Source organism: Aquarana catesbeiana, linkage group LG03 (assembly GCF_042186555.1).
Source record: "Aquarana catesbeiana isolate 2022-GZ linkage group LG03, ASM4218655v1, whole genome shotgun sequence".
NCBI classification, from domain to species: Eukaryota; Metazoa; Chordata; class Amphibia; order Anura; family Ranidae; genus Aquarana; species Aquarana catesbeiana.
The window spans coordinates 525,489,461-525,515,690 of record NC_133326.1 but is presented as its reverse complement, the minus strand read 5'-3'; the positions used below and the strand labels follow the sequence as shown (position 1 = coordinate 525,515,690).

General features: G+C 44.4%; 1 protein-coding gene across 1 annotated transcript in view; it reads left to right on the top strand.

The window, feature by feature from the left end:
• The window catches only part of LOC141132629 (tetraspanin-11-like), a 192,039-nt gene that overhangs the window by 51,533 nt on the left and 114,276 nt on the right, over positions 1-26,230 (top strand). The window contains exon 2 of the mRNA XM_073621238.1: positions 5,722-5,819. Within this exon, the coding sequence (XP_073477339.1) occupies positions 5,733-5,819 (87 nt within the window). The 5' untranslated portion in view covers positions 5,722-5,732. The remainder of the gene's footprint in view (positions 1-5,721; positions 5,820-26,230) is intronic.

The following is a 26,230-nucleotide window of genomic DNA, read 5'->3' as shown; positions in this document are numbered from 1 at the left end:
TCAATTTTCTCTGTCACAATTGCACTAATACGGCTACAACAAATCAAGTATGCAGGGATCATCTAAAAGCAAACAGAGTAGGAGATTGTCAGACAGATTGGGAGCTAGAGAGCAGGAGGTCTTGGGAGGAACAAAGAATGACTTGGTTGATATTGTGGAACTAGGTTAATGAAAAAGCTGGGGGGCGAGTTATGCATGGCTTTAGAAGTTGTTTTTAGTATTTTAACTTTAATTAGTTGGGTGAGCGAAAGCCAGTGGAGGGATTGACAGAGAGAAGTAGCAGACACTGAACGGTTTGGTAAGGTGGATGAGGCTGGCAGCAGTATTCATGAAGGATTTAAGGGGGATAGCTTATGTAAAGATAATCCAATGCGGAGGGAGTTGCAGTAGTTGAGGCAAGAGATGACCAGGGAGTGAATTAGAAGCTTAGTGGTGTCATTGGTTAGGAAGGGGTGCATTGGTTAGGAAGGGGTGCATTTTGGAGATGCTGCATAGGTTGAGATGGCAAGCTTTGGACAGGGATTGGATGTGGGTTTGAAAGGATAGTTTAGAGTCCAGGATTACACCTAGAACATAGGCATGTGGGGACGGGTTGATAGTTGTGCCATCGATCTTATCAGAGAAATCAGGTGAAGAGGCATGTGGGGGAGGAAATATTGAGTTCGGTTTCAGATAGATTGTGTTTGAGAAAGTGGTGAGACATCCAGGCTGATACAGTATATCTGTAAAATAGTGATGTGTGAGGAGACCAAAGGCGTTGAGTTTTTTGAGGAAGGGGAGGTTGTCCACTGTGGCTAAGGTAGTAGGGAGGTCCAGGAGACAAAAAAGGGAGCAAAGAGATGGGGCACAGGTTGTTAAGATTGGTGTGGTCCAATGAGGGCTTTTTATGTATGGAGGTGACTAGTGCATGTTTTAGAAAGTTGGGGAATATGCCAGAAGAGAGGGAGAGATTGAAGACGTGAGTTAGAGAGTGAAGGATAGAGCCAGAGGATGACCGTAGCATATGTGAGGGAACAGGGTCCAGGGGAAAGGTGGTTAGGTGGACATTGGAAAAAAGTTTAGTAACCTCATCTATAGTGGCAGGGTTGAATGAGGGAAGTAATGACTGAACCTGTGGACATGGAGTATTAAGTGGGGAAACTATCTGTTCAGCGGAGATATCCTCACGAATTGTAGCAATCTTATTTTTGAAGTGATTGGCGACCTCCGGGTCAGTGAGTGAGTTAGTGGGTGGAGGCAGTGGAGGACAAAGTGGAGAGTTAAAGTGGATGTAAACCCAATGTCATCCTTTCTAAACTACTGCCATAGGGGTTATCTATAAGGATATACATGCCTCCTGCATGTATCTTTACCTGTCAAATGTCTCCCCTCTGTCTGTTATGAGACCCGAAAAACTGCAGATTCTGTGGGTGGGACTGTTGTCTGGAACTCGGTGGGTGGAGTCGTGATGTCAGTATACTCCCCGCCCACCTCTACACTCCCCTTGTCAATATGCATTTTCTCCTGTGTATTTCTTACACTGAACTTCTGCTATGATCTCCAACATCCAGTGAAAAGACAGGAAAGTAACCACATGACTTCAGCATGCCAAATCATGCTGAGGTGTGGAACAGCCAATCCTTGCAGAGCTGCTGAAGAAAGGGGTGGTGGTGGGAATTAAAAAATAATGCATGTCTTAGGCTAGTGCACTCACAGCAAGGGGGAGGATTTGGCAAAGTTTTTCTGTTTGTCAAGATTTATCTCACTGAACAATAAAAGAGGATTGCTCAGAGCTGGATTAAAGTGGAGTTCCACCCACTTTTACAACTCTTCAGCATCCCTCACTAAACTGTGCACTGTAAACGAATTGGATATTTAAAAAAAAATTCTCAGCACTTACTGTACAGTATATCTGCCGTATTCATTTTTCACTTCCTCCTCCCTGGCCGCGGCCCATCGCATCATTTCCTGTTTGCAATGCCTTCTGGGAAGCGGCGGCAACTTCCTCTGACACTGCCGTTGCTATGGAAACCTGACCTGAAACCTATTATACTGCTTGTGCTGCACTGAGCATGTGCAAGATCTGCAAGGATGAGATCCAGGAAGAAATACAGTCTGGCTTCAGATGCCCAGACTTAAGATGGCCACGGCCTGCTGTAAGTTTATAAAATAACAAACTACTGCTATAAACTAACAAAACAGACCTTAGTTTACAGACTAACTTTACTAGAATACATTAAGCTTGTGTATTATAGGTGTATTTTTAATTTAAAAAAAAGTATAATTTCGGCCGGAACACCACTTTAACTCTTTGTGGCAAGACTGGGCTCAAATGATAGGAAATCTTATACTCTACATTATGACATTAAAAAAAAAAAAAATTCTGGTTTACATCCACTTTAAAAGGTAGAGAAGAGTTGATGGAGCCGGGATAATAAGTTGTTAATGAGAGTGATACAATAGGTCTGCTTGGCGGTGAGGAGGCAGGAATTGTATTTTTGGAGGGCAGCTTTATATTGGTTGAAATGTTTCTGAGACTTATAATATAAATTACATTTCACCTTCCCAGTGTAAAAAATTGTAAAAATGTGTAAAACTACTCCACACTGATTTTTTTCTGTTTTTTGTAAGTTTTCCAAAAGTTCAGTTTTCCCAGAAAAAATGGAAGAATTTTTTTTTTTTTTCATGGCTTCAAAATTTCCTGGAAATTTTACATTTCTAGTTAGCAACCAAGTCATGTGATCACCATGTCAGCACTTCCATGGGGATCACATGACTTGGTGGACAAATAATTACATATGGCCAAACATAAATGTAAAATATAATTTTTTTTAAGGTTCTCTTCTCTTAGGCTGCTAGGCTAAATTTAGTTTTTTGGCTTCACTACAATCAGTGGAGCAGCAATTGATTGTTCTTGTCTGGTCAGGGTTTCCAGGCTGGGTGTTTGATTTCTCCCACCTACCTCTGTAAGAAGCTTCCAGAATATAGGGCAGAGAGACTCAAATGACTGGCATGAATATTTATCATGCTCCAGTTAGTCCCTGGAAGGAGGCGTCCAGAAGGTGGCAATAAATGTTTGGGGCCTTTCCAGTGTGTTCTTTCCTCTCCAGGGAGGCTTCCAGTTCCCCTGGAGCTGCTGTTCCTGGGAGATAGCTACTAAGACAAGAAGTTGCAGCCTGGTCCTACGCAGGTGCTAGGCTGAGGGCCTGGAGGAGATTGCTAATGGATTATTGCTGCAGGGCACCATCCTGAAGTCCTGGTCTTGTCTCCCTCACTGAGGAACTACCTGTGGATGCTTGGTGGCAAACAGACCTTGCTGTGTACCCCTGGGCTTGCAAGGGCTGGAAGGAGGCTCGATGCCAGAGGATGCTATATGGATCACTTATGATTCACTTATTTAATGTTGCCAAAGCCTGCAACCCTTTCATCTGGAAGAACTATAGTTCCCCCCTAAGTGTCTAGTTACATAAAATTGAAGAATTTTGTGCCCTTGATGGCCGCCCTATGAAGACACTGGGACCAAGCCTTTGACTGCATACCTACCTTTCCCCCCATCATCTCCTTTTTCACTACCCAGACAACCCCCCCCCCCCTCCCCTCTACTCTCCAACCCCCTCTTTGGTAATATCCCGACCAGTGGAAATTCAGAACTGAAGAATTCAGTAAAGTGAGAGATGTACCCTCCTGTTGTATGGGGATCTCTTGAGTCAGGTTGACCCTACATGGTTCTTCTTACTATGATATATCTGTGACCATGTATGAATATTATTTTACATTTACATATTATTGTTATTATTATTATTATACAGGATTTATATAGTGCCAACAGGCAGACATTACAATTACGTTACAATTTGGTACAAGAGGAATCAGAGGGCCCTGCTCTTTAGAGCTTGCAATCTAAAAATGTAGGGTCAATTGATACAAAAGGTAATAGCTGTGGGGGATGAGCTGATGGAGGAAGTAAAATAGTGTATTAGTTAGAAGCAGGATAGGCTTCTTTAAAGAGAAGGGTTTTCAGAGATTGTCTAAAGATGGATAGATTAGGGGACAGTTGGACAGATTGGGGTAGGGAGTTCCAAAGGATGGGAGAGAAAGGAAGGCTCTGGAGAAATCCTGGAGGCGAGCATGGGAGGAGGTGACAAGGGAGCTAGAGAGCAGGAGGTCTTGGGAGGACCGAAGAGAGTGGCTTGGTTGGTATTTTGGGACTATATAAATATATAAAGTATGTTGTTTTTGTTATGCGTCTATATTATGTTGGGGTCTCCACACGGACTTCGTGTTTCTGCATTGTCCTCTATTGTATCTTGTACTTTGGTAAGACTTTAAATAAATGTAGCGCTGACAAATTTTCGATCAGGCACTTATTTGTAAATTTAGTGGGTTATCTGTTCTGTACATAGTTCAGAGTTAATTTATGGCTAAATTAGCCTCTGTTCCAGAACGGGCTGTGTTGCCTGCAGTTCCACACTGTCGCCTGTAGGTGTCGTCACCATAGGTCGGTGTTGGAAAGCAACAAGCTGAAGTATATTGGGTGCACTTCTTTCCCAGAGGTAACTCGGCAGAGGTGGTCCACTGCTATGCATTCTGGGAGAGAGTACTTAAAGGGCAGACGCCATTTTTCTTTCTCTTTCACCTGCTGGCCCTCCTGGCCTAAAGGTATGTGACGGGGAGTTCTACTTTGTGGCCCTCCACGCCGGAGGGCTGCGTTGCTTCAGCCGTGCAGGTAGGCCCAGAAGCCTGTCTGGGGCCTACTGTTGCGGGGATGGTCCTGTGCTGTCTGTCCTGTGGGAAGAAGTCATGAAGCCAGACAATTGAGAAGACCCAGGGGAGGACCCGTCTTTGGAGAGGACTGTGCGGAATGCTGGTGTCTCAAGAGGGGCCTGGTGACTCAATTGGAGGATGCATCTTAACCTAACCTATCGCACAAGTACTGCCGGGTCGGCTTAAAGGTTCTGGTACTGGCTTGCAGTTCATCTAAAACTACTACGGTACTACATCCTGTGGTAGAGGATCGTACAGTAAAATTGTTCTTCTCAAGTCTGTGGCAGAGACTTTTTGTTCGTGCTACGCTCCGGCTGCCAGGTCAGTGAGAGAGATCTATCCGGGCAGGCAAAAATTTAATCTTGGACTGAAGGTATATTCGTCTCCGAGATTTAAAGTCCTCAGTGTCCTAAAGAAAAAGGTATTTGAACTTCCCTGCAACTCTTCTTCTACCTCTTTCCTGCTACTTCTTCAAGTTACTTCCTATTAAAGCATTGAAAAGTACTAAAGTGACTGGTGCCTACATTGTCAGATACAAAGCTCAACATGAACTCTAAGTTCTGTTATTGGTGAAACTACAGGTAAAGAGGTGACGGTAACAGCCTGATATAAATCAGCAGCTCCTTCGGGGGTTAGTGCTACATAAAGAATTAAGAAAAACATAAATAAATGATAGATCAACAATGTAGCTCACATAGAAAACATATAGAAAAGGAAACCAAATTATTCTTATCTATAATCTATTTCAGTAGAAATGTATATCCTGGTTTCTGATTGGCTATTGTCTCCATCATTTTTATGTTTGCTAGCTCCTAACTTTTTATATGTCCTCCCATTGTTCGCTGTTAGTTATGAGAAATGATTTTTGTCCTGCATAGATATTTACAGATCTGTGAAAGAAGGAAATCAATAAGTTATTTACCAGATGCCTATAAATTCAATGGAGCAGTTAGTAAACTATAAACTGTTTATTTTTAGATTTTGCAGCAATGGGACATGAACAGGATGAGGAGAAAGATGAGAGGGGATCAATCTGCCTAAAATATCTCTTATTCCTCTTCAACTTCTTCTTTTGGGTGAGTTTCAAAATAATCTATTATCAAACAGAATACCTGACTGAGAAGCCTCTGATGGGATTGCCGCTGGGCATTTACACTCTCGCATTTTGTTTGCTACAAAAAGACAGATTGTCTTTAAAAGATCAGTAGATTGATTTTTGGTAAATGTTATGACATTCATTCTGCTGAATGAACGCCCAGCACATACTAATCTAGATGTCCCATCTCTGCCAGGAAAGAGCAAGGGGGTGTGCCAATATTCTAAGGCTTGGTTCACACTACTGTGATGCGATTTTGACATGATTTGCAGTGCCATTGTATAGTGTGATTTTGGATGCATTTTGGATGTGGTTTGCATGTTCTATGGGGCCAAATTGCATAGTAAATTGCACCAGGTCCAGGAACCACATGGTGTCCCACCGATGTGAGTGGGCACCTTTTAAAACAAATGCGATTTCCATCATCATGCGATTTTGTGTGACTCAAGTCGCATCTGAAATCGCACTAGTGTGAACCAGGCCTAAACCATTCAGCAAGCAGTATGTGTTCTATTTCAAATGTCATTTTATGCATTGACATACCTCTTTTAACTCAGTCTGTTCAGACAGTATGGCCAGCTGCTGAATTGGCGCCATCCACAGGCAGCTTAGCTCTTCAGTAAGATGCAGAAGTTGAATCCCAACACAATTTTACTTCAGCTAATTGCTGTAAAGAGGATGTTTTTCCAGTCTTTTGAGGTGTAAAAAGCCAATAACGTTCCTAAGCCCTTTCTCTGTCTGTAAAGTACTAACACTGACTGAGGGGAACATGGAGGAAGTGGGGAGGGTCTAGCAAGGACTAAACTAACTAGCACTAAACAGGAGGGAGGGAGAAAGGAAGATACCACAATTACATGGGTAAACAAGTTGACGTGGCCCAAAACCGCCACTAGATGTCAGCATCTACAGAAAAATGATAACCTCATGCAGTTTAATACAAGACACAAAAAATACATGAAAGTGGAACAGAATAGTCTATGCAACCTGATCTTCCTTCTATTCAACCCGTCACCACTCTATCCACGCTGGAAAAGGTTTAGATGAAGCTCTAATTTAGGAAATAAATCCAGAAAAATATCGAAAAGCAGTCTTTAGTTTACTTATTCTTTAATAAAAATTTTTTCCCTACGCTGGTGTAATTAACCTACCGTATAAACTCAAGTATAAGCCGAGTTTTTCAGCACATTTTTTTGTGCAGAAAATGCCCCCCCTCGGCTTATACTCGAGTCAAGCACTTTTCTGCAGCAGAGAATGACATTTTCCAAACCGACTTTGGGGCCACTTGGTGTTAGGAACCCCAAATTTGGTGTGCAAACCAAGTGGAACTAGCACTACAACAACTAGCACTGGGGTTCCTAGCACCAAGTGGCCCCGAGATATGGGGCCCCAAAGTCGGTTCGGAAAATGTCATTCTCTGCTGCATTAAAGTGTTGACATTTTCTGAACCAAATTTGGGGCCCCGTATCTCAGGACCACTTAGTGCTAGGAACCCCAGCTTTGGATATGTTGTAGTGCTAGTTCCACTAGGTTTGTACACCAAATTTGGGGTTCCTAGCACCAAGTGGCCCCGAGATACGGGGCCCCAAAGTTGGTCAACTGTTGTCCATCTGCAGCAATGTCATTTCGGGACCCTTTGGGTCCAGAGACCCCAAATTTTGGCTGCAGCTAGGGGGCATCTAGGAACCCTTAACTACCGAGTTTGAAGTTCGGGGGACCTATGGCTGCAAATGGGCACAGTGAGGCTGCAAATGGGCATTGTTGACCCTCTTTTCCACTTACAGTAGCTGCGCATTTCTCACCCTAGGCTTATACTCGAGTCAATAAGTTCTCCCAGTTTTTTGTGGTAAAATTAGGTGCCTTGGCTTATATTCGGGTCAGCTTATACTCGAGTATATACGGTACATCTGTCTTCAGGCGGAGATTTTACAACTCATCGGAGTTAAAATCAGCCTGCAGAGGGCATGTCTTTTCTGTAAGTGGATAGGATGCATACAGTGCATCCGGAAAGTATGTTACAGCCTTATTCCAAAATGGATTAAGGGCCAGTTCAAACTACATGCAGTCCAGTGCATTTTTTTCTGCATCAAAAATAGAAAGTAGGTTATATGGTTTTCAATGGCATAGTTCACACCAGTGCTTCCAGTTCCAGAAAAAAAAGTACAACATGCTGCATTTTTTCTGCACTGGACTGTACTGAAACGCTGTAAAATGCATAAAAAACGCACTCTTAAATAAGGGCAAGTGTGTTTCAGTGAGTTTTTGGTGCATTTAGGTGCGTTCCGGTGCGTTTTTGATACGTTTTACAGCGTTCCAGTACAGTCCAGTACAGAAAAAATGCAGCATGTTCTACTTTTTTTCTGGAACTGGAACACACTGGAACTGCAAGCACTGGTGTGAACTATGCCATTGAAAACCATATAACCTACTTTCCATGCGTTTTTGATGCAGAAAAAAAACGCACTGGACTGCATGTGGTGTGAACTGGCCTTAAGAAAAAAGAAGGGGGAAAAAAAGCACTGGACTGCATCAAAAATGCATCAAAAACGCACTGGAACGCATCAAAAACGCACATGCAGAAAAGCACCTGGAACGCATCCGGACTGCGTTTCTATCCATTATTTTCCTTAAAATTCTGCCAATACCTCATAATGACAACGTGAAAGAAGTTTATTTGAAATCTTTGCAAATTTATTAACAATAAAATTTTTTAAAAAAGCGATTTGGGAGAAGGGCCTTAGTTAGGGAGGTGACCAAGAACCCAATGGACACTGTGACAGAGCTCCAGCCTTTCTCTGTGGAGAGAAGAAAACCTTCTAGAAGAACAACCATCTCTGCAGCACTCCACCAACCAGGCCTGTATGGTAGAGTGGCTAGGTCTTATTTTTGGGGAAACAGGGTAGGTGTGCCAAGCTTTTAGCATCATACTCAAAAAGACTTGAGGCTGTAATTGGTGCCAAAGGTGCGTCCACAAAGTATTGCGCAAAGGCTGTGAATACTTATGTACAGTGGATATAAAAAGTCTATAAATGTCAGGTTTCTGTGATGTAAAAAAAATGAGACAAAGATAAATCATTTCAGAACTTTTTCCACCTTTAATGTGACCTATAAACTGTACAACTCAATTGAAAAACAAACTGAAATCTTCTAGGGGGGGAAGTAAAAATAAACACAGTGTCCATTGGGTTCTTGGTCACCTCCCTAACTAAGGCCCTTCTCCCAAATCGCTTTTTTTAAAAATTTTATTGTTAATAAATTTGCAAAGATGTGGTTGCATAAGTGTGCACACCCTCTTATAACTGGGGATGTAGCTGTGTTCAGAATTAAGCAATCACATTCAAACTCATGGTAAAAAGGAGTCAGTACACACCTGCCATCCTTTAAAGTGCCTCTGATCAACCCCAAATAAAGTTTAGCTATTCTAGTAGGTCTTTCCTGACATTTTCTTAGACGCATCCTACAGCAAAGGCCATGGTCCACAGAGACAAAGCATCAGAGGGATCTCATTGTTAAAAGTAATCAGTAAGGAGAAGGGTACAAAAGAATTTTCAAGGCATTAGATATACCATGGAACACAGTGAAGACAGTCATCATCAAGTGGAGAAAATATGGCACAACAGTGACATTACCAAGAACTGGACGTTCCTCCAAAATTGATGAAAAGACCAGAAGAAAACTGGTTAGGGAGGATGCCAAGAGGTCTACAGCAACACTAAGCCTAGGTTTACACATATGCGATGCGGGAGCCAGCCCGATTACAGCATCGCATCTCTCTTCCGCAGGCAGTTCACACTGCCCTCTGCAAACCACTGCGGGTGTCAATACAATGTTAATGACACCCCCAGATCGGTTCACAGATCGCATTGCGAACTGTGAACTCGCACAGGAATCAGATCGCATGGGTGTTCTCACCGATTCCAGTGCGGGAAAAAAAGTCCCTGCAAATCCAATGCGAGTTCAGTCATACAACTGTATGGCTGAACCTGCATTGCATACACATCGCATGCGATCGGCACCACAGTATGGGTGCGAATCACATGCCACGTCTGTGTTCGCATAGGTGTGAACTCAGGCTAAAGGAGCTGCAGAAATATCTGGTAAGCATTGGCTGTGTGGTACATGTGACAACAATCTCCCGTATTCTTTATAAGTCTGGGCTATGGGGTTGAGAGGCAAGACGGAAGCCTTTTTTTTCCAAAGAAAAACATCCAAGGCCGGCTAAATTTTTCAAAAACACATCTCAAGTGTCCAAAAAGCATGTTGAAAAATGCGTTATGGTCTGATGAAACCAGGGTTGAACTTTTTGGCCATAATTCCAAAAGATATGTTTGGTGCAAAAACAACACTGCACATCACCAAAAGAACACCATTCCCACAATGAAGCATGGTGGTGGCAGCATCATGCGTTGGGGCTGTTTTTCTTCAGCTGGAATAGGGGCCTTAGTCAAAGTAGAGGGAATTATGAACAGTTCCAAATACCAGTCAATATTGGCACAAAACCTTCAGGCTTCTGCTAGAAAGCTGAACATGAAGAGGAACTACATCTTTCAGCATGACAACGGCCCAAAGCATACATCCAAATCAACAAAGGAATGGCCTCACCAGAAGAAGATTCAAGTTTTGGAATGGCCCAGCCAGAGCCCAGACCTGAATTCAATTGAAAGTCTGTGGGGTGATCTGAAGAGGGCTGTGCACAGAAGATGCCCTAACAATCAAATTTTGAGTCTTTTGCAAAGAAGAGTGGGCAAATATTGCCAAGTCAAGATGTGCCATGCTGATAGACTTATACTCAAAAAGACTGAGTGCTGTAATAAAATCAAAATGTGCTTCAACAAAGTATTAGTGTAATGCCGCGTACACACGAGCGGAATTTCCAACAGAAAGAGTCCGATGGGAGCTTTTCATCGTATATTCCGACCGTGTGTATGCCCCATCTGACTTTTTCTGTCGAAAATTCAGACGGACTTAGATAGAGAACATGTTCTATATTTTTCTGACGGAACAAATTACTATCGGAAAAAAACGCTTGTCTGTATGCTGTTCCGACGCACCAAAAACGACGCATGCTCTGAAGCAAGTACGAGACGGAAGCTATTGGCTACTGGCTATTCAACTTCCATCTTCTAGTCCCGTCATACGTGTTGTACGTCACAGCGTTCTGGATAGTCGGAATTGGGTGTGACTGTGTGTATGCAAGACAGCTTGAGCGGAATTCTGTCGGAACTCCGTTGGAAAAACCTTCAGAGTTTATTCCGACGGCAAAAACGGTCGTGTGTACAGGGCATACAGTGTGCACACTTATGCAACCATATTATTATTTTTTTTATTATTTTTACTTCCCTCCATCTAAAAGATTTCAGTTTGTTTTTCAGTTGAGTTGTACAGTTTATAGATCACATTAATGGTGGAAAAAGTTCTGAAATTATTTATCATTGTCTCATTTTTTTACATCACAGAAACCTGACATTTTAACAGGGGTGTGTAGCCTTTTTATATCCACTGTACATGCGATTTTTAAAAAAAAATTATTTTTGATAAATTTGCAAAGATTTCAACCAAACTTCTTTTACAGTTTCAATATGGGGTATTGTTGTAGAATTTTGAGGAAAATAATGAATTTAATCAATTTTGGAATAAGGCTGTAAAATAACAAAATGTGGAAAAAGTGAGGCGCTGTGAATACTTTCCAGATGCACTGTATATAGGGTAACAAGTCCCTTTTTGAAATGCAACTTGATGATGTCACTCTGCTATCTACTGTTCTCCTTGCCAGAGAGGAAGCTGTACCTGAAGCTTTGCAGTGCAAGGATCTCCCTGCGTCTGCTTTATTCATTCTGTGGATCTGTGCTTCCTCCACCTCTCAACTGCTGCTTCTTGAATATTTTCCCACCAGTCATCAGATAACCTGTCATCGGGGGGCAGCCCTGATACAAGGAAGCAAAGATAGTTGTCTTCTTCACACAGAAACACAGTGCAAAGAAAGGCATGGTAAATTAGGTATGGAGGAAAGACCAACTGCAGGGAACATACAGGTAATACTGGTGACTGGTCCTTTGCCCTATACAGTATTTGACTTTCTGGCCAGGCTTTCACAGTACAGGTCCTCTTTAATATCCTCATTAAAAACACTATTACAGTTGATACATTTTAAAAACAGAATTGCGGCCTCAGATCTTTACTAGCTCACAACAGGAATATTTTAGAAGAAGATAAAGAATTTTCCGCTTGGCATCCGAGCATATTGCTTTCTGCATTTTAAACAGCATGTAGGCAAGAGAGACAGAAATATTTAGCATTTTCAAAGCAAAATTATAGCCTGAAAAGTTATTTTCTCCTGGGGTTGTAAGTATTTAAAATTCCCCAATGTTTATCATGCAGGAATGTAATGTATTATGGACTGTATTTGTCTGGACTTCAGGCAACCTGCAAAAATACACCTGTGAATGATTTTACCTGTCAAAGGATTTGTAAGGGTTTGTAAAGATGGAGAAATCCAGCACACTTTCTGAGGCACATAGCGTACACATAAAGAGGATCTTCAGTCATTTAAAAGAAAAAAATTACAAGTAAGCAGCTACAAATACTGCAGCCGCTGACTTTTAATAAACAGACATTTACCAGTCCAAGGATCTAGCTCTGTCCTCACCCAGGCTGGTTCTTCTCCAGTTTTGTCTCCGACAGCGCCATGATGACTGGGGGAAGCTGGCTGTGGCTTCTTGCAGCTTCACAGCTGGCTCCCCACTGCGCATCGGTGAGCCACGCTGTGCTTTGTGAATAGTCCCACATCCACCTGGAACCTGTGGCGTGTCCCAGGAGATTGTATGCAGGGATGTGGGTTACTAAACTTCCATCGGAAGTGGGAGCAAATACCTGTCAAAACTAGGTACCCGCTCTCCCCCCAAGAAAAATGTTTCCATTATTGGCAGAGGAGGGAGAGAGGAGGAGGAAGAGCAGAACTTTTGATTGTCAGTGACATTCTGCTTTACAGTGGAAATCCAGCCTAAAACTAGCCTTAAAAATGTCTCCTTCCCCCTCCATATTACAACACTGAGACTAATCAGGTGGTGACTGTGAAGGCAGGCACTACCACTTACGGTCTGTGTATGTCTAAGTGTGTTTTTTGAGTTTCAGATAGAACAGAGAAGGGTTAAAGTAGATTTTTTTATTTGGATAGACTAAGGGAGAATTATAACCCCTGGTACATCCATGTCACTTGGGGGGATTTCCCTTCACTTTCTGTCTCATAGCCAAAACAGGAAGTGAGAGGAAATCCCTCCAAAGTGAAGGCAACCTTTGTTGTAACCAGGGTCAGAAACAGAACTAGGATTCTCATTGGAATATTTCCCCTCTATTCCTGTTTTGGTAATAACCCAATATTGGGATTTTCTTTCACATTCACCCTTGGTGATAATGGTAAACAGGACAAATAGATCTCCCTAACAAGGGCACAGTCAGCAATAAAAACCTGGCATGGCACAGAAAGATCCTGTCCCTCCCTAATGAAGGGGAGGAGCATGTGCACCTTCATACCATTACCATGCTGCAGCAGTCCTCACCAGGTTGGTGAACTGATTCCATCATTCTCATTCCAAGCAATGGGCTTCCATATTTTAGTCTCCACCTAAACATGTCCTCTCAGTGGTTTACAAGTCCCTTCTTATTTAGGTGGACGTCCAACCTCAACGTTTAACTCACAGCAGAGGACTAGGAGAAGCTCTTACTCACCATTTGTCTCTGGCGATTAAGGCCCAAGAGACAAATTTCAAACTTATCTCACGTTACTGATATCCGACACTGTTCCTTCAGATTTATCCATCCATTTTGGACCTATGCTGGCGATTCCATTCCGCCAGGTGCTTCCTATTACATTTCTGTCAGGAATGCCCCCTATCCACGATTTTTGGGATCTTATCCTATGGCTTTACATCATCGTTGCAGGGGCAACTGTTCCACTCCACAAGTCACTCTGCTCTCTGCTATCACGCTCTTTGAAACGTGTTAAAAAAGGCCTCCTTAGATATTGTTGCAAAATACATACAAAATATAAAAATACTGTGAACAAGTTAATTATATTCAAAATTTTGATATATCTGCAAACAATTGATGTGATATATAAATGATAATATATTATACATGTGCAAAGTCCAAAAGTGAAATAAATATTAATATCCAGCAAAAATTGTGATGAAAGTGATCACATCCATGCACATAAACGGTTAAGAGATAAAGGTGTCTCAAAGGAAAGTTGAAAGGTCCTCCACCAGGTAATATCCTATAGGCTTACCAGACAGTCATGACCTTCTGGTGACAGAAAGGTCAAAACGCTACCCCAAAGGGCTCATAGTAATCTTTCCAAACAGGATCTTTGAAATATTAGATATACTCCACTCCTCATGACGACTATCCCCAGAGAGTCTGCCATAATTAATACATGTGTTGTCATGTCAAAAATATAAATGGAAAACCCCACATAGTGTATACCAGTAAAACGTTCTTAGTTTCTTGATAAAAAGAAAGTTTTACTGGTATACACATGTGGAGTTTTCCAATGTGGAGTATATCTAATGTTCCAAGGATCCCGTTTGAAAAGATTCCTATGGGGTAGATGTGCGTTTTGACCTTTCTGTCACCAGAAGGTCATGGCTATATGGTAAGCCTATAGGATATTGCCTGGCAGAGGACACTGCACATGTATAATATATTTTTATATCACATTAATTATTTGCAGATATATCTGAATTTTTATTATAATTCATTTGTACACTGTGTTTGAGATAGCACAATATGTTATTTTTATTGTTTGATGGCAGCAAGAACAATTACTCCACACCATTAGCAGACAACCAAAGTTCCTTCTTTGAGTGGGTTCCAGAGATGGATCACATTGGGGGGATGGAGTCCCTTCTGGCATGCGAACTGGATACATATGAACAATGGGAAACATGACTCTCTTGGAATATGCTCAGGGAGTCATCCGAGCTACAAGACATGTTTGCGGGACAGGGGTAGGCCCTGTCCCTAGCTTGATGTCATATGACGTTTCTTCTGGTTGTCCATCTCTGACTATACTAGTTTTCCTCTCGCTTCCTTCTTCACTTGCTCTGTTTGCTACTATTCTTTTTCCTCCTGTGTTCCCCCCCCCCCCCGCCTATGACTCATTTGTTTGATATTAGGGACTGATTACATATGGATCATGGTTCCAACAGTGCTGTGTGGCTGTAGCTTGCTCACACCCCTGGCAAGCCTCCCAATTAGTGCTGTTTGGCAGTCTGTCCCATTCTACAGTTATGCTCTTGTTCGATCTCACTTCTGCATATTATCATTGTTCCCTACCATGTGCATGATATGTCAGGTATGGGTTATTTGTATATTATGTGCACCTGTATGTCTTGGTGCCTTCTATTGTTTTTTTATTTGTTTTATTTTGTGTTATTTTTTTGTACTAATATTGTATTTTTGTTTTGTTTGAAAACATTTTTCAATAAACTCAGATTGAACAAAAAAATCTGGCAGGTGATGTAATCCCTCTCCACTCTATCCAAGACTAAAAAGAAAACTTTGCCTTTAGGTATACAGTGGAACCTTGGATTGCGAGTAACATGGTTAACAAGTGTTTCGCAATACAAGCACTGTATTTTTAAAAATCGTAACTCGGTTTGCGAGTATTGTCTCGCAAAACGAGCACGATTCAGGCCAAAGCGTGTGCAGTACCGTGTTTGGCCTGAGGTGGGGGAGCGGCGGAGCCGAGCGGCGCCGTTCGGAAATGCACGGAAAAGCACGAGGACAGCTCGGTTGACCTTGGCAAACCTCGGGAACGGAGTCTTTCCGAGGTTTGCCAAGGTCAGCTGAGGTGTCCTCGGCCCTTTACAGCCGTTTCCGAGGCTCTCCGGCGCCCCCCCACCTCTGGCTGCATGCGGTATTGCATGCCATTGAAGTAAATGCGGAACAAATTATTTACGTTTCCATTGACTTCAATGAGGAAACTCGCTTTGGAGTACTTTGGATTACGAGCATTCTCCTGGAACGGATTATGCTCGTAATCCGAGGTTCCACTGTACTGAAAATCCCATGTCAGTATATTTGTTGCTGTATGTGTCCCCTTGTCAGGTCTGCTGTTAGAAATCATGGGGCCCCGTACAGCCTACCTGACAGAGCCCCCCAAATATCAAAACAATATTTGCACTAAAAACATAGCAGCTAAAAGCCAACTGGAGGGAGAGGAGGAGAAGTCAGCTTTCAAATGCTACAGAGAGAGTCATACAGGGGATCGGCTTTAGTAATAGCTCACCCACCAGACCGATCCCTGCCCGCATCTGATTCTCCCTGCTTCCTGAACCCTCTGCTGGTCAAAAAGGGGACCAGTGGTACCCCCTTTATCGGCAGCCCTGCCCCTTGTGGAGGTTTTCTCTTCACCTCCTATCCCAGACACAACAGGAACAACTTCCTAGGCATTTTAAAAGATAGGACTGATGTAACTGACTTTAACGGTACCAGTGAAGGACACTGAAACAAACATAGTACTAAATATCTTTATTACAAATGAGTTAAAAAATATTTTACAGGTAAAATCAATTCAGAATTGTATGGCTCCAATCAATTTGACCTCTAATCAATTCGATCGGTCATTATTATGTAATAGATCTCTGTTAGTACAGTGTCAAGAGTTTGACGCATTTCACATCTATGCTTCCTCAGGACCTTGCATTCTTCACTAAAAACAGAGATCCTGTTCAGAAAGAAAAAGAAAGGAACATAAACATTATTTGCATTTTAATTATGTGGGAATGCAACAAATTCATTTTAGCATACAATCTAATTGGGTAAAAAAAGTGCATCGAGGGCTACTCACAACTGAGGGCTGATTTCTGGCCCCTTGCCTGACCAAAATGGTGGGGTTGAGGTGGTAGGAGTCCTGGGAAATTCCATTTAACTGGGTAAATCTATATTGCAAAGACTACAATGTTAATTGAAATAGAGTGTTATCTGGGATGTATTGCCCATGGCCGGAAATATGAGGGTCAGGTGATCTGAGGACATGGCTTTTGCTCTATAGGATTGCATCTATTTTGCCCTTGTAGGACAGCTTTGTTTATGCTGTCCGATATTACGATACTTGTGCCGGTGTTCTGACATATACTGTCCTCCTATCGGATAGTGTCCGCTCCGTACTGTGCAGGCGCAGCGCTTGCGCAGTACGGAGCAGAAGGAGATGCCGAAAATGCCCGAAGTTGATCAGCTGACCATCAGCTGTACACGGCGCTCGGGCACTTGTTAGCGATGGCTGTGTAAGAGGGCCCCTTGCGGGCTCGCTTCGCTCGCCACGCTTCGGGCACGGCCTCGCTGCGCTCGGCAACTATTTATTCTCACTCTATGTCCACTTGGATAGTAGGGAATGAACCTGGACATAGGGTGAGAATAAAAGCGCAGGCGCCGTGTACAGCTGATGATCAGCTGTTAAACTTCGGAGACTTTCGGCGTCTCGTTTGTCCTCCGTACTGCGCCTGCGCAGTACAGGACGGACACTATATGATAGGGGACTGTATTTGACAAGACACCGGCTCTACTGCGCATGCATGTACTTTCAGTTTGTTCTCGGCCGGGAGTACGGTTCGGCACATGCGCGGGAACGTGGGTGGTGTTTCTTTGTTATTTTTTTGTTACTAAGGAGACTAATTGAAGACGCCCCATGGCTTGAGAGCATCCTCTCCTTCTCTCACCTGACACATATAGTAATTAAGATGCCGTTTTGGCGCCAACCACTGGCTATATTAGACCAGTCTGTGGAGGAAAGGATTGGTAGACGGTGCTGTGCTGTGTGGTGGGAGCTAATCTAGGTGATTGTAATATACATTTGGTTATGCTAACATTGATATTACCAATGCTGTTTGGAGGAGTTGATTCCAACTTACTGGCTGTTTACTACTATATATCTTATAGACTCTCTGGCTGTATGTACTGAATAGGATATGAAGAGAGATGCTTGTTACTTAGAGATATCAACCGGGTATAGTTTTTTGTCACAAGTTAGACGGTAAGTGTGCACAGTGTTGAAATTTGAATCTTTTTCTCACTTGAACTCACATGTATATTTAGGGAATGGGATCATTCTGATCATACCGTACTATTTTGGATTTCTTTGTAGATTTCATTTCTAACAACATCCTGAAAGGGGACAAAAGGACTCCAGGTTAAACAGTACTATTGAGTAAAATCTTCAATACTATTGAGGTACATTTTCCTGCTTGTCTCTTTGTGATGATCGTAATAACCTGGATTCAGCATATTGAATATTGATTTTGTACTTTGTATGGATTGTATAGGGGTAATGCTGATGAATTGACTGCAAGGTCCTCAGTAGGGATGAGCCGAACACCCCCCGGTTCGGTTCGCACCAGAACCCGCGAACGGACCGAAAGTTCGCACGAACGTTAGAACCCCATTGACGTCTATGGGACTCGAACGTTCGAAATCAAAAGTGCTCATTTTAAAGGCTAATTTGCATGGTATTGTCCTAAAAAGGGTTTGGGGACCCGGGTCCTACCCCAGGGGACATGTATCAATGCAAAAAAAACTTTTAAAAACGGCCGTTTTTTCGGGAGCAGTGATTTTAATGATGCTTAAAGTAAAAAAAAAAAAGTGAAATATTCCTTTAAATATCGTACCTGGGGGGTGTCTATAGTATGCCTGTAAAGTGACGCGTGTTTCCCATGTTTAGAACAGTCCCTGCACCAAATGTCATTTTTAAAGGAAAAAATCTCATTTAAAACTGCTTGCGGGTTTAATGTCATGTCGGGTCATGGCAATATGGATGAAAATCAGTGAGACAAACGGCATGGGTACCCCCCAGTCCATTACCTGGCCCTTTGGGTCTTGTATGGATATTAAGGGGAACCCCGCACCCAAATTAAAATAAGGAAAGGTGTGGGGCCACCAGGCCCTATATACTCTGAACAGCAGTATACAGGTTTGTTGTTAAGTAGAATCTGTTTGTAATTTTGAACATTTTTAACGTGTTTAGCTCCAGCCAAAAAATCTTTTCTAAGCTTTTTGGAAAACATAGGGAAGGGTTATCACCCCTGTGACATTTGTTTTGCTGTCTTTCCTCCTCTTCAGAAGATTTCACCTCACTTTTTTGTCCCAATGAAAAATGTTTTTTGAAAATTTGGGTTTTTTTGTGGAACAAGGATTGGAAAGCATCAGTGGAAAGGAGAAATTGTTTTCCCATATTAACTCTTACAGGAAAGAATTTCCCTTCCTAGGGGTAGATTTCATCTCACTTCCTGTTGTCTCCTTCCGTTTGCAAGTAGGAGTCGTTTGTAAGTTAGATGTTTGAAAGTAGGGTCCTGCCCTATATACTCAGCAGAAATTTGGGCCTTAGGTGTTGCTGTGGCCACAACACTGTAAGCCCTCACAGGGCCCTGCTGTGAAATATTAGATCAAGAATTGTAATTACATGCCCCTGTTGAACAGGAGCTGAAAAATTAGGCCTTAGGCACTGGTGCTGGTGCCACAACACTGCAACCCCTCACAGACACTCTAGTTGGAACGCAGGAACGAGCCCTGCTGCAAAGTATTGCTTCAAAAATTGTAATTACACGCCCCTGTTAGACAGGGGCAGAAAAATTGGGCCTTAGGCACTGGTGCTGGTGCCACAACACTGCAACCCCTCACAGACACTCTAGTTGGAACGCAGGAACGAGCCCTGCTGCAAAGTATTGCATCAAAAATTGTAATTACACGCCCCTGTTAGACAGGGGCAGAAAAATTGGGCCTTAGGCACTGGTGCTGGTGCCACAACACTGCAACCCCTCACAGACACTCTAGTTGGAATGCAGGAACGAGCCCTGCTGCAAAGTATTACATCAAAAATTGTAATTACACGCCCCTGTTAAACAGGGGCTGAAAAATTGTGCCTTAGGCACTGGTGGTGGCGCCCAGAACCAAAAATGTTCTTACAAGCTATCAGCGTGATGATTGAGGAGGAAGAGGATAATTACTCAGGGATAGTCACTCAGCATCAGCATAGGCAGTCTTTGAAGGGATCTGAGATTTCAAAAAAAATTATTCGGTTACATCAGCATCAGGTGCTTGGTAGCTGGTGGTGATCCAAGACTCATTCATTTTTATGAAGGTCAGCCGATCGACCGAGTCGGTGGACAGACGCACCCTGTGATCGGTTACCACGCCTCCAGCAGCACTGAATGTGCGTTCCGAAAGAACGCTGGATGCAGGACAGGCCAGTAGCTCAATTGCATACTGTGCAAGCTCTGGCCAGTGATCCATCCTCAAGACCCAGTAACCCAGAGGATTTTCGGTGGGAAAGGTGTCCAAGTCTGATCTTGCCCCTAGGTATTCCTGCACCATGTAAAACAGACGCTGGCGATGGTTGCTGGAACCGATCATACCTTGGGGCTGCGGACCAAAAAATTGTCTGAACGCATCGGTCAGACGGCCACCTTCTCCACCGCTCCTTCTTTGACTGACCGAAGCCTCAGCAACACGTTGTCCAGAAACAGGAGTTTGTAACCTCCCAGTCTCTGGGAACGCGTTGCACAGACCTTTCTGCAAGGCCTCCCGAAGATGTTTCATCCTCTGCTCCCTCTGCGATGGCAAGATAAGGTCCGCAACCTTACCCTTGTAACGTGGATCAAGGAGGGTTGCCAGCCAGTATTGGTCCTTCTCCTTGATACCACGAATACGAGGATCCTTACGCAGGCTTTGCAGGATCAGGGAGGCCATGCAGCGTAGGTTTGCTGAGGCATTCGGTCCGGAGTCCTCTGGGTCACTAAGAACGACATGGTCCGCAGCCACCTCCTCCCAGCCACGTACAAGTCCATGTGTTTCTTGGGACTGATCCCTTAAAGACTGCTGCTGATGCTGAGTGCCAGGCTCCACCTCCATACTGACACAATCTTCCTCCTCCTCCTCTTCCTCCTCGTCCTCTTCCTGTGTGATCGGCGGGCACGCAGGAACACTGTCTGGATAAAGGGGGCCTTGAGAGCTAAGGAAGTCCTCCTCTTCCTGCCTCTGTTCTGCCTCCAGTGCCCTGTCCATTATTCCACGCAGCGTGTGCTCCAACAGGTGGACAAGGGGGACAGTGTCACTGATGCATGCACTGTCACTGCTCACCATCCTCGTGGCCTCCTCGAATGGTGACAGGACAGTGCATGCATCCCTGATTATGGCCCACTGGCGTGGGGAAAAAAAACCAAGCTCCCCTGACCCTGTCCTGGTGCCATAGTCGCACAGGTACTCATTGATGGCCCTCTGCTGCGTGTGCAGCCGCTGCAGCATGGCCAACGTTGAGTTCCACCTGGTGGGCATGTCACAGATTAGGCGGTTCTTGGGCAGGTTAAACTCCTTTTGGAGGTCCGTCAGCCGAGCACTGGCATTATATGACCGGCGGAAATGCACACAGACTTTCCTGGCCTGCCTCAGGACATCCTGTAAGCCCGGGTACCTGCCCAAGAACCGCTGCACCACCAAGTTAAGGACGTGAGCCAAACAGGGCACATGGGTCATTTGTCCCTGTCGGAGGGCAGAGAGGAGGTTGGTGCCATTGTCGCAAACCACCATTCCTGCCTTAAGTTGGCGTGGCGTCAACCACCTCTGAACCTGCCCCTGCAGAGCTGACAAAACCTCTGCCCCAGTGTGGCTCCTGTCCCCCAAGCACACCAGCTCAAGCACCGCATGGCATCTTTTGGCCTGCGTACTTGCGTAGCCCCTTGAACGCCTACGGAGCACCGCTGGTTCCGAGGAAGAGGCCATGGAGGAAGAAGAAGAGGAGGGGGTGGAGGAGAGAGGTGTGTCACAATCAGCATTTTGGAGGCGTGGTGGCGGAACAACCTCCAACACTACTGCACCTTGTCCTGCATCCTTCCCAGCTGCCAGCAGAGTCACCCAATGCGCCGTGAAACTTAGGTAACATCCCTGTCCATGCCTGCTGGACCATGAGTCAGCGGTAATATGCACCTTACCGCTGACCGCCCTGTCCAGCGAGGCATGGACATTGCCTTCCACATGCCGGTAGAGAGCCGGAATCGCCTTCCGTGAGAAAAAGTGGCGTTTGGGTACCTGCCACTGAGGAACCGCACATTCCACAAACTCACGGAAGGGGGCAGAGTCTACCAACTGAAAAGGCAGCAGTTGAAGTGCTAGCAATTTTGCCAAGCTAGCATTCAACCGCTGGGCATGTGGATGGCTGGGAGCAAACTTCTTTTGGCGGTGCAGCAGCTGGGGCAGGGAAATTTGCCTGGTACAATCTGACGTCGGTGTACCAAAAGCAGATTGCCCACAAGTACTTGGCTGTGACACACCTAATTCTACACCTTCATTCCTCTCACTGCAGGTCTCAGAGAGGACTGAAGGTCTAGTGGGGTTGGAAATCTCAGCTGATGAGGAGCAAGGAGAGATCCTCTTTGTTCTTTGGTGTGGGTCTTTTAGATACGCTTGCCAACGAACTGCATGGCAGGTCAACATATGTCTGGTCAAGCATGTGGTACCCAAGCGGGAGATGTTTTGGCCACGCGAGATACGCTTGAGACATATGTTGCAAATAGCAGCGGTGCGATCTGATGCACTCGTCTCAAAAAAGGCCCACACCAAAGAACTTTTTGAATAACGCGCAGAGACTGCAGCGCCCTGCACATGTGGAGCTTTGGGGTGTGATGCAGTCAATGTGCTGCCCTTAGGCTGGCCCCTGGAGGGCATCCTGCCTCGTTGGTGATGTGCCGCCGCCTCCTCCTCCTCCTCCTCCTCCTCCTCCTCCTCTCTCCTATCAGGCACCCACGTTGAGTCAGTGACCTCATCATCCCCTCCCTCCTCATCACTGGAGCAAACCTGGCAGTATGCTGCAGCAGGGGGAGCATGACTGCCAGATTGCTGTCCTTCTTGGGCACCCCCTCTGTCCGTGCTCATGTTACTGCCTTCATCGAGCTCAGTATCGTCATCAGAGCCTTCCAAACGCTGGGCATCCTCCTGGAGCATGTACCCAACACTGTGGTCAAACAGTTCGAGGGAATCCTCATGAGGACATGGTGGAGCTAGGGAAGGAGTCACTGATGACATTGAGCTGAGGGAAGAGGCCGCTGCTTTGCCAGACAAAGCACCCTGGGCATGGGTGAGAGAGGATGAGGAGGATGAGGACGGCTTGGTCATCCACTCGACCAAGTCTTCCGCATGTTGCGGCTCAACACGGCCAGCTGCCGAAAAAAAGGCCAAGCGTGTCCCATGGCCACGTGCTGATGAGGATGCACCGTCTCCACGACCAGCACTAGACACAGAGCCTGCTTGCCCTCTCTTATTGGCTTGTGACTGTCTGCCTCTCCTTCTTGGCCTTCCAGACATACTAATGGCCTGTAGCTGCACTAAGCTGGGATAGAACACCTGTAATTTTCTTCAAGTAGCTTTATATACTGTAACCAGACAAGCCTGCCTGTCAGTAGGAAGATAACAGGAACGGATCTAGCTGAACACTGTGAGCAGGACGCACTGTACTAAATGTAAATAGTCTAGCTGCCTGACCGTGGTACTAATAGGATCAAATAGAACACCTGTAATTTTCTTCAGGTAGCTTTATATACTGTAACCAGACAAGCCTGCCTGTCAGTAGGAAGATAACAGGAACGGATCTAGCTGAACACTGTGAGCAGGACGCACTGTACTAAATGTAAATAGTCTAGCTGCCTGACCGTGGTACTAATAGGATCAAATAGAACACCTGTAATTTTCTTCAGGTAGCTTTATATACTGTAACCAGACAAGCCTGCCTGTCAGTAGGAAGATAACAGGAACGGATCTAGCTGAACACTGTGAGCAGGACGCACTGTACTAAATGTAAATAGTCTAGCTGCCTGACCGTGGTACTAATAGGATCAAATAGAACACCTGTAATTTTCTTCAGGTAGCTTTATATACAGTAACCAGACAAGCCTGCCTGTCAGTAGGAAGATAACAGGAACGGATCTAGCTGTACACTGTGAGCAGGACGCACTGTACTAAATGTAAATAGTCTAGCTGCCTGACCGTGGTACTAATAGGATCAAATAGAACACCTGTAATTTTCTTCAGGTAGCTTTATATACAGTAACCAGACAAGCCTGCCTGTCAGTAGGAAGATAACAGGAACGGATCTAGCTGAACACTGTGAGCAGGACGCACTGTACTAAATGTAAATAGTCTAGCTGCCTGACCGTGGTACTAATAGGATCAAATAGAACACCTGTAATTTTCTTCAGGTAGCTTTATATATTGTAACCAGACAAGCCTGCCTGTCAGTAGGAAGATAACAGGAACGGATCTAGCTGAACACTGTGAGCAGGACGCACTGTACTAAATGTAAATAGTCTAGCTGCCTGACCGTGGTACTAATAGGATCAAATAGAACACCTGTAATTTTCTTCAGGTAGCTTTATATACAGTAACCAGACAAGCCTGCCTGTCAGTAGGAAGATAACAGGAACGGATCTAGCTGTACACTGTGAGCAGGACGCACTGTACTAAATGTAAATAGTCTAGCTGCCTGACCGTGGTACTAATAGGATCAAATAGAACACCTGTAATTTTCTTCAGGTAGCTTTATATACAGTAACCAGACAAGCCTGCCTGTCAGTAGGAAGATAACAGGAACGGATCTAGCTGAACACTGTGAGCAGGACGCACTGTACTAAATGTAAATAGTCTAGCTGCCTGACCGTGGTACTAATAGGATCAAATAGAACACCTGTAATTTTCTTCAGGTAGCTTTATATACTGTAACCAGACAAGCCTGCCTGTCAGTAGGAAGATAACAGGAACGGATCTAGCTGAACACTGTGAGCAGGACGCACTGTACTAAATGTAAATAGTCTAGCTGCCTGACCGTGGTACTAATAGGATCAAATAGAACACCTGTAATTTTCTTCAGGTAGCTTTATATACAGTAACCAGACAAGCCTGCCTGTCAGTAGGAAGATAACAGGAATGGATCTAGCTGTACACTGTGAGCAGGACGCACTGTACTAAATGTAAATAGTCTAGCTGCCTGACCGTGGTACTAATAGGATCAAATAGAACACCTGTAATTTTCTTCAGGTAGCTTTATATACTGTAACCAGACAAGCCTGCCTGTCAGTAGGAAGATAACAGGAACGGATCTAGCTGAACACTGTGAGCAGGACGCACTGTACTAAATGTAAATAGTCTAGCTGCCTGACCGTGGTACTAATAGGATCAAATAGAACACCTGTAATTTTCTTCAGGTAGCTTTATATACTGTAACCAGACAAGCCTGCCTGTCAGTAGGAAGATAACAGGAACGGATCTAGCTGTACACTGTGAGCAGGACGCACTGTACTAAATGTAAATAGTCTAGCTGCCTGACCGTGGTACTAATAGGATCAAATAGAACACCTGTAATTTTCTTCAGGTAGCTTTATATACTGTAACCAGACAAGCCTGCCTGTCAGTAGGAAGATAACAGGAACGGATCTAGCTGAACACTGTGAGCAGGACGCACTGTACTAAATGTAAATAGTCTAGCTGCCTGACCGTGGTACTAATAGGATCAAATAGAACACCTGTAATTTTCTTCAGGTAGCTTTATATACTGTAACCAGACAAGCCTGCCTGTCAGTAGGAATTTAACAGGAACGGATCTAGCTGAACACTGTGAGCAGGACGCACTGCACTAAATGTAAATAGTCTAGAAGATAACAGGAACGGATCTAGCTGAACACTGTGAGCAGGACGCACTGACTGCACTAAATGTAAATAGCAGGAACGGATCTAGCTGAACACTGTGAGCAGGACGCACTGCATTAAATGTAAATAGTCTAGATAGAAGATAACAGGAACGGATCTAGCTAAACTGAATACAGTGTATATATATATATGCAACACCTGGGATGCATATATATACACAATACACTGTAAGTGCAGCTAACTGACTGACTGTTCTGCCTAATCTATCTAACTCAAATCAAATGACACTGTCTCTCTCTCTCTCTATCTCTCAGCACACCGGAACACACACTACACAGGGCCGCCGTGCAGGCGGCCTTATATAGTGTGGGGTGTGTACTAAATCCCCTGAGCCATAATTGGCCAAAGCCACCCTGGCTTTGGCCAATTACAGCTCTCTCTACTGACGGCGCTGTGATTGGCCAAGCATGCGGGTCATAGTGCATGCTTGGCCAATCATCAGCCAGCAATGCACTGCGATGCCGCAGTGAATTATGGGCCGTGACGCGCCACACGAATTTAGCGCGAACGGCCCATAACGTTCGCAATTCGGCGAACGATCGAACAGCCGATGTTCGAGTCGAACATGGGTTCGACTCGAACACGAAGCTCATCCCTAGTCCTCAGGCTTCTACCTGTGGCTGAGGACAGTCCCCTTCCCCTTTTTTCTTTCCG